The 15,855-nt window shown below is 39.1% G+C and overlaps 6 protein-coding genes across 11 annotated transcripts; 2 read left to right on the top strand and 4 right to left on the bottom strand.

Moving 5' to 3' along the window:
- Positions 1 to 120: 120 nt before the first annotated feature.
- AT3G02400 (SMAD/FHA domain-containing protein) lies at positions 121 to 2,378 on the top strand. 2 transcript variants are annotated; one of them, NM_001337404.1, is made up of 2 exons: positions 121 to 1,465; positions 1,664 to 2,368. In NM_001337404.1, exons 1-2 carry the CDS (start codon positions 281 to 283, stop codon positions 2,036 to 2,038), a joined length of 1,560 nt encoding a protein of 519 aa, NP_001325491.1. In that variant the 5' UTR covers positions 121 to 280; the 3' UTR covers positions 2,039 to 2,368. The 2 variants fall into 2 exon arrangements, with proteins under 2 accessions (NP_001325491.1, NP_186889.1); NM_111107.2 differs by having other exon boundaries at positions 224 to 2,378.
- ICME-LIKE2 (alpha/beta-Hydrolases superfamily protein) lies at positions 121 to 5,409 on the bottom strand (the record flags this gene model as incomplete). Of its 3 annotated transcripts, none has more annotated exons than NM_111108.4 (11): positions 5,066 to 5,399; positions 4,753 to 4,829; positions 4,602 to 4,671; positions 4,448 to 4,528; positions 4,243 to 4,317; positions 3,992 to 4,093; positions 3,774 to 3,911; positions 3,606 to 3,671; positions 3,002 to 3,145; positions 2,811 to 2,901; positions 121 to 2,730 (listed from the first exon to the last, which is right to left on the bottom strand). In NM_111108.4, exons 1-11 carry the CDS (start codon positions 5,326 to 5,328, stop codon positions 2,569 to 2,571), a joined length of 1,269 nt encoding a protein of 422 aa, NP_186890.2. In that variant the 5' UTR covers positions 5,329 to 5,399. The 3 variants fall into 3 exon arrangements, with proteins under 3 accessions (NP_186890.2, NP_001326752.1, NP_001118556.1); NM_001125084.1 differs by having other exon boundaries at positions 2,569 to 2,730; positions 4,753 to 4,824; NM_001337405.1 differs by having other exon boundaries at positions 2,379 to 2,901; positions 5,066 to 5,409.
- A 925-nt stretch (positions 5,410 to 6,334) lies between these two features.
- Positions 6,335 to 9,415, bottom strand: AT3G02420 (dihydroflavonol 4-reductase/flavanone protein). Of its 2 annotated transcripts, none has more exons than NM_111109.4 (9): positions 9,047 to 9,415; positions 8,555 to 8,684; positions 8,369 to 8,469; positions 7,943 to 8,068; positions 7,729 to 7,849; positions 7,560 to 7,644; positions 7,337 to 7,450; positions 7,165 to 7,204; positions 6,335 to 6,782 (listed from the first exon to the last, which is right to left on the bottom strand). In NM_111109.4, the coding sequence occupies exons 1-9, from the start codon at positions 9,221 to 9,223 to the stop codon at positions 6,630 to 6,632; spliced, it is 1,047 nt and encodes a 348-aa protein (NP_566171.1). In that variant the 5' UTR covers positions 9,224 to 9,415; the 3' UTR covers positions 6,335 to 6,629. The 2 variants fall into 2 exon arrangements, with proteins under 2 accessions (NP_566171.1, NP_001327933.1); NM_001337406.1 differs by having other exon boundaries at positions 6,336 to 6,782; positions 8,829 to 9,338.
- A 301-nt stretch (positions 9,416 to 9,716) lies between these two features.
- Positions 9,717 to 10,625, top strand: AT3G02430 (transmembrane protein, putative (DUF679)). Its single transcript, NM_111110.3, has one exon. It carries the CDS (start codon positions 9,811 to 9,813, stop codon positions 10,468 to 10,470), a length of 660 nt encoding a protein of 219 aa, NP_186892.1. The 5' UTR covers positions 9,717 to 9,810; the 3' UTR covers positions 10,471 to 10,625.
- A 199-nt stretch (positions 10,626 to 10,824) lies between these two features.
- On the bottom strand, positions 10,825 to 12,708 carry TBL20 (TRICHOME BIREFRINGENCE-LIKE 20; the record flags this gene model as incomplete). Of its 2 annotated transcripts, none has more annotated exons than NM_001337408.1 (3): positions 10,825 to 11,274; positions 11,436 to 11,917; positions 12,030 to 12,708. In NM_001337408.1, 3 exons carry the CDS (start codon positions 12,702 to 12,704, stop codon positions 10,971 to 10,973), a joined length of 1,461 nt encoding a protein of 486 aa, NP_001325666.1. The 2 variants fall into 2 exon arrangements, with proteins under 2 accessions (NP_001325666.1, NP_001319451.1); NM_001337407.1 differs by having other exon boundaries at positions 10,971 to 11,274; positions 12,030 to 12,680.
- Positions 12,709 to 13,094: 386 nt separating this feature from the next.
- AT3G02450 (cell division protein ftsH) lies at positions 13,095 to 15,699 on the bottom strand. The gene is made up of 4 exons (NM_111112.4): positions 14,438 to 15,699; positions 14,036 to 14,359; positions 13,668 to 13,968; positions 13,095 to 13,526 (listed from the first exon to the last, which is right to left on the bottom strand). The coding sequence occupies exons 1-4, from the start codon at positions 15,479 to 15,481 to the stop codon at positions 13,327 to 13,329; spliced, it is 1,869 nt and encodes a 622-aa protein (NP_186894.1). The 5' UTR covers positions 15,482 to 15,699; the 3' UTR covers positions 13,095 to 13,326.
- Between the last annotated feature and the right edge of the window lie 156 nt (positions 15,700 to 15,855).

Genomic DNA, 15,855 nt, shown 5'->3' on the forward strand with positions numbered 1-15,855 from the left:
TCAATTTGATAGTCAATCATGCATAAATCATCATTTTACAACAACAACAACAACAACAAAAAAAAAACTTGGATGGGCTGTACTCTGTAGTAACAAGAAGATATTTTGGTAACTTATGGACTGGACTGTATATTCATAGTTTGTACAATGCAAAAGCCCATTGGGCTTGAAAGGGTTTCTTTGTTTCAGGACTGTTCCGTTCGATTTTGAGTTTGACATAAATCCGAAATTTCAAAATTCCATTATTTTGAATCAAAGCAAAGCTTCCCCGAGACGCACGATGGTTCCGCCATTGCTGAAGCTCGACTTCACCCAGGGTCCAAGAGCTGGCGATTCTCTAGGGTTTAAACCCGGATCCACTATCCGAATTGGTCGAATCGTCCGTGGTAATGAAATCGCCATCAAAGACGCCGGAATCTCCACCAAGCACCTCCGGATCGTTTCCGATTCCGAGAACTGGATAATCCACGATCTTGGTTCTTCCAACGGCACCATATTGAACTCTGACACTATCGACTCAGATACGCCCGTCAATCTTAGCCATGGAGACGAAATTAAGCTTGGTGAGTACACTTCCATTTTGGTGAACTTTGGGAGTGATGTTGTTCAGGCGCCGCAGGAGCATAAGCTTCCGCCCAGGCCAAGGAGGAACAACAAGCGGCTTGCTGCTTCGGATCCGGATCCGGATCCTATTGAGTCGGTTCAGGAGAAACCAAAGCGCACGCGTGGATCGTCGAAGCAAGAGGAAAATGAACTGCCCAAGAGTACTAGGGCTTCGAGGAAAAAGAATCTGGACGATATCGCCGATAAAGAAGAGGAATTGGATGTGGAAATTGAGAAGGTGGTCAAAGCTAGGGTTGGGAGGCCTCGGAAGAACGCAGGCAGTGCAATTGCGAAGGAAGAAGAAGTTGTGGAGGAGAAAAAAAGGGTTGGGAGGCCCCGGAAGAACGCAAGTAGTGCAATTACGGAGGAAGAAGAAGTTGTGGAGGAGAAAAAAGGCAACTCTAGGGCTCGGAGAGGTAAGAACAGTGAGATTGTCCAGAAATCAATCAAATTGGAAGTTGAGGATACTCCCAAGGCAGTGGAAATCTCAGAGGTGAAAAGCAGGAAGAGAGTGACAAGGAGCAAGCAGATAGAAAATGAATGTTTTGGATTGGAGGTTAAAGATGAGAAGAGAACTACAAGGTCTACCAGAAGCAAGACGACTGAAATTGGTGGAGAGTCTTTTCTGGAGTTGGAGATGGTCCTGAACCAAGCCCGGAAAAGCCGTGCAAAGAGGAAGAAAATGGATGAGGAGCCATCCAAGGAGACTAGAAATGATGATGCCGGAGAAGAGGTTTTGAAGAACTGTCATGTTGAAGAAGATAAGGAAAATGAAGCTCAGGAAGGTTGCAGTGGAAGAAGTGATGACATATGTGATCAAGAAGATGAGAAGGAATGCGATGGATCTAAGAGGGTAGAGCAGGTGGAGATTGAGTTAAGGAAGAAAAGCACAGTAGAAGGCCTGAAATGCACTGATAAAGAAGATGGAGAAACAGAGAACTCACAAGATATTGAAAGAGAAAGAGAAAATGAAAATGAAAAAGAAGCTCAAGAAGGTTGCAGTGAAAGAAGTGATAAAGAATATGAGAGGGTTGGTGGTGGGGCTAAGAGGGTAGAGCAGGTGGAGATTGAGTTAAGGAAGAAAAGCACCGTAGGAGAAGATGACCTGAACTGTACTGTTAGAGAAGATGGAGAGACAGAAAACTTACAAGAAATTGAAGAAGAGTGTCACGACGAGGAAAGTGACTGCAAGGTCGAGGAGGCTGGATTTGCGACATTAGATGAGGAAAAGGTTGGGCAGGGATGGAACAATAAGAAAGTAGAGAGGGTAGAAGTATATTTAGAAAAAATGAAACTAAGAGAATGGTTTGATGCCATAGAGGTTCAACTGCCAAAACAGACAATTGAAGAAACAGAGAAGATGATTGAGCCCATGAGAAGTAAGAGTATGAGAGTTCACAAGCATATTGCAGAGCAAAAGGAAAAGGGCGACTAAGTACTAAGTTGATTTGATCCCATTTTGCTAGCTTCATGATATGTTCTAACTTATACCTGGGAATACTTTGATCTCATTGTTAAGTTGCTACCGGCTTAGTGTGATTTCTTCAGGTATGGTAGTAATCTTGTTAGAAAAAATTGAATGACAAAAGCTTCCTAGAAAGCATCTGTATCTATTACTCGCTTTGTGCACAATGTAGATCATGGTTTTGTGTTTATGACTTTGTTGGAACCACTAGTTTTTTGGAGTTTCTCTATTATTATGTCACTGCAACTACCAATATATCTTCAGTTTTACGCTTTTGGATCAGTGATCGATGAAATTCATTCATTTTGTGGGGCAACTCATGTGGCTTGCTTAAGCTCTATGCATATCAACATGTGAGAGTTGCTACAAATCGAAATATATACAAATTGATGAAGAAGATGAAAACACAGAACAGCAAACAACAAACAACAAACAACAATAACAAATAAATTGACAATCAAGAAGCTACAAGAACCGTATCGAAGCTTTAGTTTTCCTGTTCAAAAAGGGCTGACCCTGCCAGCCAGTTTCAGCAAGAACTCTGGAACAAGCCGTTTCCTCGGTGGCGCAACAGCATCGTTTCTCAATGCGTCACTGTCATCGGCGTGTATCATAGAGACTATATGATCAAATAGCTCATCTTTACCGCCTCTCAGAGGATCCTTGCAATGCAGTTTGTAATGTGTTTAGACAACATTGAGCTATGTATGTAGAAAATGATCTTTAATGGTTGTTTGCTTACCTGAAGAAATAGGTCGGTATGAGTTTTACCCTTGTACATAACTAGCTCAGCTTTCACTTCAGCAGCTTGAAGAGCATCTGTAAAAGTTTTGCTGCAAAAGAAAGAACACTTTTCTGTTTTAGGAAGAGGACTAAACCAAATAACAAACTGTCGAATGCTTGATTTCATATATGTAGTAAGGGTGAGCTAACCTTGCTTCAGGTGGAATTGAATAATCTGCGGATCCATGAAAGAGTATAATATGAGGTAAGAGGGCTGCAGCTTTTCTTACATTCAGGTCTTTCAATCTTACTTCAGGGGAGAATTGTTTAAAGGACTCTTCTCCTTCCATTATGCTGCAAATTAGTGAAAAAGGAGAGTCATAAGTCACGGTTTACATGGTATTGAAATTACAATTGATTTAGGTTCGGTTTATGGTATTGAAATTAAAAATGATTTTGGTTCGGTTTACATTGGTTTGAGAAGAAGAAAAAACAAAAAAGTCACGCGATGTGTTTTTCAGAGAGGAATGCGTCGATTCAAAAAGTCATGATTTGGAAAGGGGTACACCCACAGAAGTGCTCTCACTCGCTCAACGCGCACAAAGTGCGAGTGGGTATGAAATACAGCCTTCTGATTGGCTTAGAAACTGAAAAAAAAATGAAATAGTATACATGTTGCTAGCTCCTCTTATTATTTATTTTTTGCGTATTCTCTCAATCTGATGAAAGTTGTTGCTTTTTTAGATACAATTGATTCTATCCAAGGTTTTGGGTTATTTGGAAGATGCCAAGTTAGATTGATCAGATGGTTTACCTTAGGAAAATTGAACGATACAAGCCTCGGTTGTGGAAGTGTTCAACCAGATTAAAGAGATTGTACCTGTTCAAGTTTACAAATGGTGAGTAGATTCTGAATTACTGGATAAGAAACCCTTTGAAAAACGTTTTAAGCTTCATAGTGTCACCAAGTTTAGTAAATTACCCTCCAGATAAACCAAAGTAAGCTTTAATCTGAGATACACTCCATGAGATGCTCTCCCCTCTTGATTCTTTAATAGCTTGTTCAAAGAGAGCACAAGAAGAGATATGTGCACCAGCCGATTGCCCCATCAGATAGATTCTACACACGCAAGAAGACACTGGTTCAATCACAAGATCCCATGGAAGATAGAAACAAAAACCAAGTTGATGAGCTCCAACCTGTTAGGATCACCTCCAAATGCAGAGATGTTATTGCAGACAAATGAGATTCCTTGAGCTGCATCACTTACCATATCACTAATTGTCCCCTGAGGAAAGTTTCTGAACCAAAGACAGGGGATTGCTTGGTCAATGCATTGGATACAGGCATATGATTAACAAAGATAAATTCCCAAATAGCTCCAAGCTGATATAGATTTGATAGAATCCAGGACAAGTAACACTGGTAAGAAATTGACTACTTTGCTTACCTGTAATCTAGACATGCCACAATTATGTCCCTTTCTGCTAGCTGTAGTCCCAAGAGAGAACCCCAAGCTTTGTAACTAAAAGGATAGGCAAGTATGAAACTATTGAGTGTGCGACTTTTATCTTGTGAAAGAAGATGTATCCACAAAGGACGCTAGTGTATTATTATCAAAGTTAAACACGATACGAGGCCCACGAATTGCTTACCCGATAATCCAAGCTCCACCAGTAACGAAAACTACAACCGGCTTCAGGCCATCACTCGTTGGCGGTATGTACAAATCCAGCCTGCCAGAATAATCGAATAAAATGTACTAAATACCAATCATTGAAGAAGGCAAGATTGCAGAGACTGAGATACCTATTCCTTGGATGACCTCCATAAACTATACTCCTCCTGACTTGAGATGAGAAAAAATAAAGATATGCAACTGCACAAGGAAATAGCAAAAGCTTTGTTAGTGTACAAAAAACAGCTTGTTAATAAGACAGAGCAAAGAAGATGGGGTAACCTTGAAGGAAACCAGGCATAAGGAGCATTGCATAACAAGCAAGAGCAAGTAATCTTGTGATCCACCGGTAACCTACCCTGAACAAAAACTTACAACAATAAAACAAAACTTTCCTTACAGAGATTCCGACAAAAAAATTGAAACATCATCACATGTCCTAAGATTATTAATTACCGGAAAACTCATTTAGTTATCATAAAACTGTGGTAAGAATAATTCATCGAGAAGACTAATTGTGAGCTCTAGAAACAGGACATGAGATACGTCTCGGCTAAAAACAAATAAACGATGCCATGAGAGGAATGAAATTTACCCGAGATATCCAAGAAGGTTGAAGCTAAGTCGAGTAATGAGATACGTCTCGGCAGCTGCATGGCCTATGTCGCGACCGAACGACTGCTGCCGGCAAATTCGAGGCGAACCGTCCTCAGAAGAATTCCCGGAGACTCTTCTACGAACATGTTCCGGTGAAGATAATCTGTTGGAGCCGTGAAGCAGCTCCATTTCCTCGGAATTCGCTGACCAAGCCTCTCTGTTTTCAGACATCGGACGGCATCGTTCCGGAGACAACTGCATCTCCGCCGTGAAAGTAGTCGGAGAAAGATTGGATCTCGAATTTTGTATCCTCCTCCTCCTATTCGTGTCTTGTGCTTTTATAATTGATCGGTTCTTGTTTTTTTTGTTTCAATTTTCAAATATTTGAAAAGCTTTCACTCATGTGCGGCTCTCTCTCTTTTTCACAGAGGAATGTCAAAACGACGTCGTATTCCGGTCCTCTTCTCTACCAATTTTTTTCCTTCCTAATGAGTATTATTAATGTGAATAAGTTACAGTATTCTGATTTGGTTTCTTTAATCTAGTAGTGATTACGTACTTTGAAGAGTTCTTTTTCTTATTTTGTGTATTAAACAGCAGTTTAAAGGGTCCCGCTCCATATATTAAATTGTGATTAGAATTGCGTTCGAACACAATACGCTATTGGTGGTTTGATGTCTCGACACTCGTATTTCGTATAGTTGTGCATAGACGCCACGTGGTATTGCTTGCTGGTACTAGACTTTGGGAACGTGTTCGGTGATTTAAGCGGTGGCACGCGCACCAATGAAGGGAATATGAATCAATGATTAAGATACCTTATTCCCAAATTTGGTTTATCTAAATAATACTCCTCTCCCCCCCCCAATGTACATTATTTTAGATTTCCTTTTTTCGAACAAAAACACTCATCCACATGTGTAAACGACTCACAACCAATCAACTATAATTTCTTTAAATAATCACCCTTTCAATATATAATAATTTTACACAATGAAACCGATTTTCTAGGGCCAGATGATATTTTAGATGATTTTTATTTTTGAGCAAAAGTTCTACAATCACTCATGGAATCAGATATTATAAAATTTAGAACATTTTCATCGGTAATTTCTCACATAATTTTTTATTGACTAAAAAATATAAAATAATAATAAAGTATGAGAGAGATAAGAGAGAGATTGAGAATTGTTTTTATGCAGAGAAATTTTAGAGTAATGATTGAGAGACTATATGTATATGTATGTGTTTATAATTGGACAGAAACTAAATCATAATAAAATATTATTATTATTATTTTTTTAGAAACTTTTGAAGTATCTCACCAATGAAAATGGCAAGGTGGAAACTGGAAAGGCAATTAGTCACATATAACTAAACTAGAAACCAAAAGTAATAAGAGATTTTTATTTCAGCGATAGCCAAAGGAAAACGTTAAAAGAGAAGAAGAATCTACTTTACGCTGAATATGAAATTAACATGGATTGTTGAAAGCTATTTAATCAATCTTCTGGTTTTTCAAAAGGGTTTCAAAAGTCACCTCTGCATTTTGTTTCTTTTTATCACCTGAACCACCATCTCTGAACGGCACTGACCGGAGTATTCAAGAAAGGAGCGTAACGTTGGATAATCGGAGTCACCGTCCTCCCTATTCTGCTCCACGTGCTCTGGTGGTAACCAGCTGTTACCGGTGCTTGATACATCAGCTTCAATAGCTGCCACCAAAATAACAAAACTCAGTTCATGAGAACAACTCTCAAGATCCAACCAACAATCCTGCAAACAACCTAGTAGATCTTTGTTTTAGGAAGAATATGAGGAAAAGGTTTTTGAACTTGACAGATTTTATAACAAGAACACAAGATTTTTAACCAAAAAAAAACAAAACACAGTTCTCATTACTATCCTGATGGTCTTAGCCCATGTAACACTTTCAGTGACAGAAGATCATCAAAGCAACAAAAAAGGTGTTATTACGGAAATGATTCTTCCTATATGTTCACTTGGATCAAATTAAACAAAGAAAACAGGGGTTCTACTTGGGAATGTTGAGCCATCACAAAGAACTGATGACTACAACCAAAAGATGATACGTACCTGCCAGTACATGAACGTCTGTATAATGTTACGTTGCCATCTGCAGTAAGTAAAATGACAATTTTGTTCAGATAAGTGAAACCAGCTAATGCAAAGCTGGGAACTTAGTGAGAATATAAACTTAAGTGCGAAAATAAACTATTATCGCTTCTAACAGGTTCAAAGAGCTTACGAGAGCAGAGAGATAATCAGAAGGAAGCCAATGGCTATCTCAGCCTGCGATGACAAGATGTTGAGGGTAGTAGTGTTTGACTCCACCCACACACAAGGGTCTTCCAAGTACTTTCTGATAACCATTACAGAACAAGACACATGTACAACATAAGCATCAGTAAGAATCCACACATGGAACCTACTACTACATTCAAACCTGCTAATCAGCTCGATGCACCTACCTGTATATAGTGGACCGACCAAAGTTACGCCTCAAGAACTTGGCTACTTGTTCAAGTGCCCGGCACAAGATGGGAATCAAAGCAACTGCAACAGATTGATAATGAGACTAGTCATAAGAATGTACGTGATTTGAAGACATTCACAAAAGAGTTTTCAATAAATTCTTACACTTGAGACAGAGATGTGAAGTGACGAATGTAAGGCAGTAGATGAAGTAGATGAAATCCTTTGCTGCCACAATTGATTGAAAATAAACTTGCAGCCCTTGCATATTCCATGCCCTTGGCCTCTGCAGATTATAAAATTACAATTCATAAGTAACAAAAATTTCGCATTGCATGATCACTAGAGAGAAAGAAAACATGAAATTCACATGGCGTACCCCGTATAAGGAGTATAAGGAATATAGAGATGAGCATGCAGTTCCCATGAAAGATAGACGATAAGCCCTATTTGAGAGGTTCTTTGGTATTAGAGGTAGCACTGCCAGCACAGCTATAACAAAAACCTGCAAAAATGTAATGGATTTAGAGACATGAAACGGGAGATAAGTTACGTGAAGCATTCCAGACAAAAAAGCATTTGTCACATCTAGTTCATGTCTAAGTACACAACAAAGATTCAGCAAGACAGGAGAACATAAAGACAGACAATACACTATGCACCATCTCATTACTGTCCGTGAAGTTAAGGAGTGAACAGCAGATTGCAACAACAATCCCAACTCACAGGGCTAACAAGAGCTAGATCTTTTTATTAAACTTGTGCAATAAGAGGAAGAAACTGCAACTGAAAAACTTTATCTTACCCAAGCATTGACTGAAAACTGAATCGTCTGCTCATCCCAGCGCATTGAACTTGGGGTTGCACCAGTCGTAGCAGATGGCCCAGAGGTTCGAGGAACCGATCCTGAGGCACACAATTAGGTAAGTTTTTGGTAGTAATAAGAAAAGCTCATTTGAGTTCAAGAATATATCAGACAAAGAAAGTTGACCTGAGTTCCGTGAACGAACTTGTTCATTTGCATTAGAAGATGCAGTTGAAGATGCAGATGTAGCAGTTGGCCTGGCAGATTGTGAAGACGAAGATGAAGTCGACATAGGCTCCACAACAAGATCAGGATCCTGCAAAAAAGAAGGACATGGCAAGCACCCTAGATTTAGAAACAAATCCAGATTACATCTTCATAGGGAAGAGCAAAGATGAACAACACGAAGGCTTCACATATTATAAACAGGACCTAACGAATATTCAATGAAAAGCCCTACCCTCCGCTTAATAACCTAATCACGAGGAGATTCGGACCCAAGGACTAAGCAATTTAGCAGAAAGAACATCAACAACCACACTTGTAAAACCTAAGATTCAAAGTCCACACTAAATCCCCAAATCAGTAGCGCACACAACACAAAGTCAAACTCGAAACTCAAAGTAATGAAGAAAATGGATAAGCAAATTCAAGAGTAGGGAAGATAGTAGTAAGTACGATGTAGCGTTGGTAGAATTTGCGCTTGAAATGGTCGACGACCTCGGGACGAGAAGCCATGTGAGGAGGGATGAGGATATTGGACCAGTAATCGGCCCATCGAGCGTCGTTTTCGTAGTCGAAGGCAGCCGCCGCAATTTTCTTCAACCGCTGGGAATCTTCGCCGCCTTCCGCCATGGATGAGATCGCCGGAGAGAGAGATTTGGATTCGACTTTTTTTGTATGGGTTTTGTTTCTTTGGTCCACTTTTCCTATACTTTACTTACTACTAGTATCTGTGGACTTTTGCAAGAGCGACGACGTTTTGGCAATCAGTTGTTTATGATATTTAATATAAAAATAACTACAACTTTGCAAAAGACTGGAAACTTTGAGGGTTTGTATGCAATTTATCCAAAGAAAGAAAATGAACAAAACAGAGCATTGGGAAAGAAACCCTAAATCGTGAGAACAGAGAAGGACTAGCGTGCGAAGAACAAGCAGAATATGACACAGTTATATCTAGCTCAATCACTGTTTTCAGCATTATGTTCTATCTTGTTAAAAGCTTTAAAAAGTCTTGTATTATTTGTCGTGTATAATGTTGTTTATCGTACAAGTTAACTGAACAGAGAGATTACTTAAATACAGACAGTCCACTATGCGTAAACTAAGTTATCATTAGCTGTTTCTATATCGTAGCATCTATAAAAAAACATCATCATCATTATCTTCACCAATATCAATCCAACGATCGAAACCTGAAAAGAATCAAAACTAAAAAGATGTCTGCCCTTCGGCTAAGAAACGCAAACACTCCGGCTCCGGAGCTCGACGAGTTATCCGATCAGACACCGTCAGAATCCCGGGTGCTCAAGAGACAGATGTCAATGTCTCAGCGAGCCATGTCAAACACCCTGACGTCAGCAGCCAATCTCTCAAACCTACTCCCAACGGGAACACTCCTCGCGTTTCAACTCCTAACGCCGGTTTTCACTTCAAACGGCGTTTGCGACCACGCAACGCGTTTCCTAACCGCCGTTCTCCTTTTCCTCTTAGCCGCGTCTTGCTTCGTCAGCTCCTTTACCGATAGCGTTAAAGCCGACGATGGAACTATCTACTTCGGTTTCGTAACGTTCAAAGGCATGTGGGTCGTTGACTATCCTGACCCGTCCGGGTTAGGTTTACCCGATTTAGCCAAATATCGGATGCGGTTCGTTGATTGGATCCACGCTACGTTGTCGGTTTTAGTGTTTGGAGCGGTTGCGTTGAGAGACAAGTATATAACTGATTGCTTTTATCCGTCGCCGGAGGCAGAGACGAAACATGTCTTGGACATTGTTCCGGTGGGTGTTGGGGTTATGTGTAGCCTTTTGTTTATGGTTTTTCCGGCGAGACGCCACGGAATTGGATATCTTGTTACCGGTAGCGTAGATCGCCGATGATTTATAATTAAAACCAATTTAGAAACGGTAGCGTTTGCATGGTGGGTTGACTATTTTCGTTTGTTTTCTTGTTTGTAAAGTTGTATAATTTGTATATATACGTTATGACCATTATTCTTTTTATTAAACTAATAAATTTTAATTTTGTGTCAAATATATATAATTTTCCTAATTCAAATAGACTTTATTTATTTGAATTCTAAAATCATTGCATGGACTTTTTGATGTAAAATACATTAATGTATGTACGGTTGACATGTTACTTGGAAAACGTTGACTATTTTACTTCATTTGTACCATAAACTTATATTAGATCCATATCATTAAATATTCAATGTGTTAATTAAGATCTGAAATTACTTAAAAGCTTATATCTGATTATGAAAACCGTGCCAAAAAGGGAAGAGATCTTTCTAAATACCACATCGTAACCAAACATACTCGTATATAATTACAAATGAACAAAAAGGGTTTAACTGAGAAAATTTAGATTCTACGTACTAGTATTTTAATCTCTTTAAATCTCTATTTTTCAACATGTCTAGTAAAAAATCGTTCCATGAATCAATTGGACCTGGCAAACACCAATGTACACAATCATTATACAAGATAACTTTATCTTCTCGTTTATGTCCGAATCTGCTCGGATGTCCATCTGGTCTTAACAACATCATCTGTGTGACATCTAGTAATCTCAAATTTAATCCGTCATTTCTGTTTTTGTCTCTGTTTGCAATGCGAAATTCATCGAGTTGAATGCTGTGTGTCTCTAGATTCATACCATCTAACTCTGTCTCATTGCTCCTATATAAACACAAAAGAAACCCAAAGGAATATATAGACGTTTCTATTAGGATGTGACGAATGAAAACTCAAACAACAACAAAAAAAACACAAAACTCATAATATTAAAGTATTCTAGAAGAAACTAATATTTTAGAAAATGTCGGATGAACAATGTATACCTATATGGTCGCGTTTTCAAGCAATTTCCACCTTTGTCCCATTCTCCACCTTCGAAATGTGAAGGAGCAAATGTCCTCAGAAACACTTCTCCTTTAAAATTCTCTAATCCAAGAATTGTCTTGAATGTTGTTCTCAATGCTCTTCTATACGCGAAATGTGCCCCGACATTTCTGACTCCGGGAATGTAGCAATACAAACATCCTATCCTTTTTTGTTTGTCGAAAAGGAAGAGTGGTCGGAAAAACCATTGTCCAGATGAGATGATTATGTAATCGAACTCACCGATTTGGGAAGCCCAAGTAGGGTCAGGTTCGTCGAGGTAGAGATTGTAGAATGAATTAGGACCTGTCGGACCGGTTTCCGTTTCTTCAGCGCGAACCAAATGTGTTGTCCAAAATGTGGCGATCGTGAAGTTGTACGTTTTGTATTTCCATCGTTGGAAATTAAACTCCTGTTGTGAGTCACCCTCAGGATGTTCCACCTGAAATTAATATCTAAACCAAGGTTACTTTTGCATCAAGTAATGTATTAAACGAGTAAGTATTGTCATAAAATAAATAAAAAAGTTGGATAAGCATTGAGAGAATTGGTACCCGAGAGAGTAGGCAGATCAAAGACTGAACGTGGTTTCTGCTAACGGAGTCACCAACGAACGCCATTCTTGTTCCTCTAACTATTTCCAGAAACTCGTAAGGATCAAACAGAGGGAGATCACATTCTTTAGGTTTCCATCTCCATTTCATGAAACCTAAATCAGGTCTTCCATACTTGATGCAGTTTTGGTGTTCGTGTATCGCCCTGCATGTCGTGTTTGTGTAGTACGGGGCTTTAGGGTTTGGGATCCACTCGCCGGAGAATATATCGCATTTACGTTTTCTCTTTTTCCGGCGGTGCTCTTTCTTAGGAGTTACTTGATGATGACCATTCGATGATGAGATGGATAGACGATCATTGTTATGCAAAGATGATGACTTGGGATCATGATATGTGTCGTCGTAATCATTATCATACGACGATGGTTCTGAATCTTCTGTCTTATAACTATCTGATGATGATGATGAATGGTTATACCTAGATGGAGAAGATATTGCCGACGACGATGATGAATTCGATAAATGTTTGTATGTTGATGTTGAATAATAGAGAGGATAACCAAAAAAGAGATAAAGGATTGGAGCTATCGTAAGTAGAATAAGAGGAAATATCACTAGTCCTATTCGTAACTTTGTCGCAGGAAGTTCCATCTCCTTCTTCCGAGAAAGTATCATTTAAAAACAGAAAAAGAATAGTTTTGGGATTTCTGTTTTATGTTCAATGGATGAGAGAGATGTTTGGAAGAATTTCGATTATTGGATTAGCATCAAACAAGGTTACCAATTGATTGGGACATTGCTAAAAAAAAAAAACGAATGAGTCGTTTGATATATATATATATATATATATATATAGTGAAGTAGAATGTTATAAAATATTAGATAGGTTAACTATCATATCTTTCTGATTGATATACACGATTTTAAGGCAGATAAGGATATTGTGTAGTAGTTTGTAGTTAGGATTATACTGTAGATCATATATTTTAGAAATTTTGTTTAGCATTTATTCGAGATTTTAGATATTATATTTCAAAGTGTATGCCTTTAATTAGATACCAAATATGTCGAATGGCTTAGGATTACTTCTCTTTAAGTATAAGAAGATCGTTTTAAAAGAGCAATTTAGGTTAATAATATATCTAAGAGATTTGTCAAATTGGAAGGTACTACGAACCAAAAAGCAATTGACTTTGCAATGTAAACACACAAAAAAACGTACATTTCCAAAAATTTCAGATACAAAGAAACTTGGTATCAATGGATTTGCTCTCTAACCGGTCTGTCTTGGTTTGGTTTAGCTGAGAGTTTGATAACCTAACGGTCCTTGTAAACCGTCTTGATCTGGTCCGTTTCTTCTAGCCAAAGATGGCATCCATGGGAACATCTTGCTGAGTTCATTTCCTAACGTCCTTGGCCTCGCTTCCTTATCATTGATCCCGAACTTCGCTCTCTCTATAGCTTCCATTATATCTTCCCGTGCCACCGCTTCTCCGCCTGAAAACAATCAAGAAATCGCTAGTGTCTGTTAAGCCAAAAACCGCAGCTTCATCCCAAAAGATCAAACCTGGGAAGCAACCAGATCGAATAACTACTTAAATCAAGAAAGGGCTGTTAAAAGATCACTTAAAGACTGACCTCTACGAGCAGCAAGCAATGCAGCTTCATTGACAATATTGGCGAGATCAGCACCTACAAATCCGGGAGTTAAAGAAGCAACCAGATCACATATGAGAAATGCATCTTCTTCTAAAGGAACGTCTCTCAGATGTATGGCCAAGATTTTCCGACGGCCTTCTTGGTCTGGTTCTGCAACCAAAACTTTTCTAGAGAACCTTCCAGGCCGACAAAGAGCCGAGTCTAACGCTTCTGGTCGGTTAGTTGCTGCAATTACAATGACTTTCGTGTCTGACTCGAATCCATCCATCTCAGTAAGCAACTACAAAGGAAGTATATCAGCAATGGAGTCTACATGGTTAAAAGGGTACTAAATGTTGATTCTTTACCTGGTTTAACGTCTGGTCACGTTCATCGTTGAAACTCCTACCGCGTTTTCCTCCAACCGCATCAAGCTCATCAATGAATATAATGGAAGGTGAGTTTTTCCTTGCTGCATTGAAAAGATCTCTGATTCGCGCTGCGCCTCTTCCAACAAACAATTCAACAAACTCACTAGCGGAGACAGAGAAAAATGGAACTCCCGCTTCTCCAGCTACAGCCCGAGCCAACAAGGTTTTACCGGTCCCTGGTGGACCGACCAAAAGCACACCTCTCGGTAATCTTGCTCCTAGTTTTTTGTAGTTTATACTTCCTTGAAGACATGAGACTATCTACAAAGAAAAACAGAACACATGGAGGTTGGACTTCAAACTTAATTCTATAAACGTTGCATTTACGTATCTTTTTACCTCCACGAGCTCGTCTTTAGCAGAATCAACACCCTCAACATCATCGAAGCCAACAGTGGGATTTTTAGACCGTCGTTTCTTCGCAGGGCTGTTAGATGCTGAGAGTTGCCGATAAAGAAGCCACATAAGAGGTGTCAAAGGAATCCACAGAGAGATGATTGTTATCAAAGTAGTTCTCATTGACATCAATGCGGATTGAGGAGCTGAACTATAAGTAATGCCTTTCTCTCTCATTAAACTAAGAAGAAACTTCTCATCATGATCGACTTTTCTTGTCACATACTTCCACACAGGAGGCAAAGCTCGAACCTTTCGCGGAGTATCGTCTTTCGTAACAGCTTCTGTCACTGTGCCGCCATCAATTTGGATTGCCGGATCTTCTAAAGTTTCAGACTTGTGAACATCATCAACAACCTCAACATTCTCATCAGTGTTGTAATAGATTCGACGTGAGCCTTCTTCGAGCAAAACCTTTGAAACAGAACCACCTCGAAGATTCGTAACGAAATCTGAGTAAGGAACAATGGATGGGGACGGAACAGCAGTTAACCTCAAGAACAAATAACACAGTCCAAAGATTAAAGCCACACCGGTGGACAAGATCACTCTTTTGAGATTCTTTTTCAAAAAATATCGAAAATCTTCCATTGATGCTCTGAAATCAAATCTGCCAAGTCTCATTCTCACTAATCGTAATCTAGGTCGAAGCCTAAGAGAAAACCTTCTTCTCTTCCCTTTGTTTCTACCATTTTCACCAATACGAGTCTCCTTATCTCCGTAATCACCAGTCACAAGTCGCTTAATCTCGCTATTACAAGAAAATCTATTACGAGAATCGCCATGAACTCTAATAACCCCTAATCTGGTTTCACCAATTTCCATAAACCCACCAAGTCTCCTGCAACTAAACGATTGAGTCCTGATTCTAGAGACACAAACATTAAGCTCACTACTCCTCGAAGACACCTTTCTATTAAATTTCTCCGGAGAATAACCTCCATTGAATCTAAATCGATTGCTACAAAGAACATTGAAAGTAGCCATGGATTCTCTATCCTGGAATCCGAATCATGCGTTGATCATTCTTGTGCAAAAATCCTAAGAAAACCGACCAAGCGCAAGAGTAGACGAACGTGTCATACAAGTGAAGAAGATTGGAATTAGAAAGGCTTTCGTCTTCAAGCTGATGACTCTGTTAAATTGAAAGGATAAGAAGAGTTCGCAAAAGCTCTTTTTTGGTTGACAGATAAAAAACAAAACACAGAACAGGAAAAACTGTATGAATAAGCATTGGGCATTATAAATCGAGTCATGGCCTCATGGGCCTTTTAGCTATTGGGCTATCTTTCATTTTGGGCTTATTTTAAAAAATAGGTTACTGATTTTTTTGAATTGGTATAATTAATTTGACGCCTATA

Source organism: Arabidopsis thaliana, chromosome 3 (genome assembly GCF_000001735.4).
Source record: "Arabidopsis thaliana chromosome 3, partial sequence".
Classification (NCBI taxonomy): Eukaryota; Viridiplantae; Streptophyta; class Magnoliopsida; order Brassicales; family Brassicaceae; genus Arabidopsis; species Arabidopsis thaliana.

Coding starts and splice junctions, on each gene's coding strand:
- AT3G02450 (NM_111112.4), bottom strand. CDS start 15,481: ATGGCTACTTTCAATGTTCTTTGTAGCAATCGATTTAGATTCAATGGA. Junction 13,969..14,035: donor GTGACCAGACGTTAAACCAG/GTAAAGAATCAA, acceptor CTTCCTTTGTAG/TTGCTTACTGAGATGGATGG. Junction 13,527..13,667: donor ATTGCTTGCTGCTCGTAGAG/GTCAGTCTTTAA, acceptor GATTGTTTTCAG/GCGGAGAAGCGGTGGCACGG.
- AT3G02420 (NM_111109.4), bottom strand. CDS start 9,223: ATGGCGGAAGGCGGCGAAGATTCCCAGCGGTTGAAGAAAATTGCGGCG. Junction 7,645..7,728: donor TTCACATCTCTGTCTCAAGT/GTAAGAATTTAT, acceptor AATCTGTTGCAG/TTGCTTTGATTCCCATCTTG. Junction 7,205..7,336: donor CTGATTATCTCTCTGCTCTC/GTAAGCTCTTTG, acceptor TACTTACTGCAG/ATGGCAACGTAACATTATAC.
- AT3G02400 (NM_111107.2), top strand. CDS start 281: ATGGTTCCGCCATTGCTGAAGCTCGACTTCACCCAGGGTCCAAGAGCT.
- AT3G02430 (NM_111110.3), top strand. CDS start 9,811: ATGTCTGCCCTTCGGCTAAGAAACGCAAACACTCCGGCTCCGGAGCTC.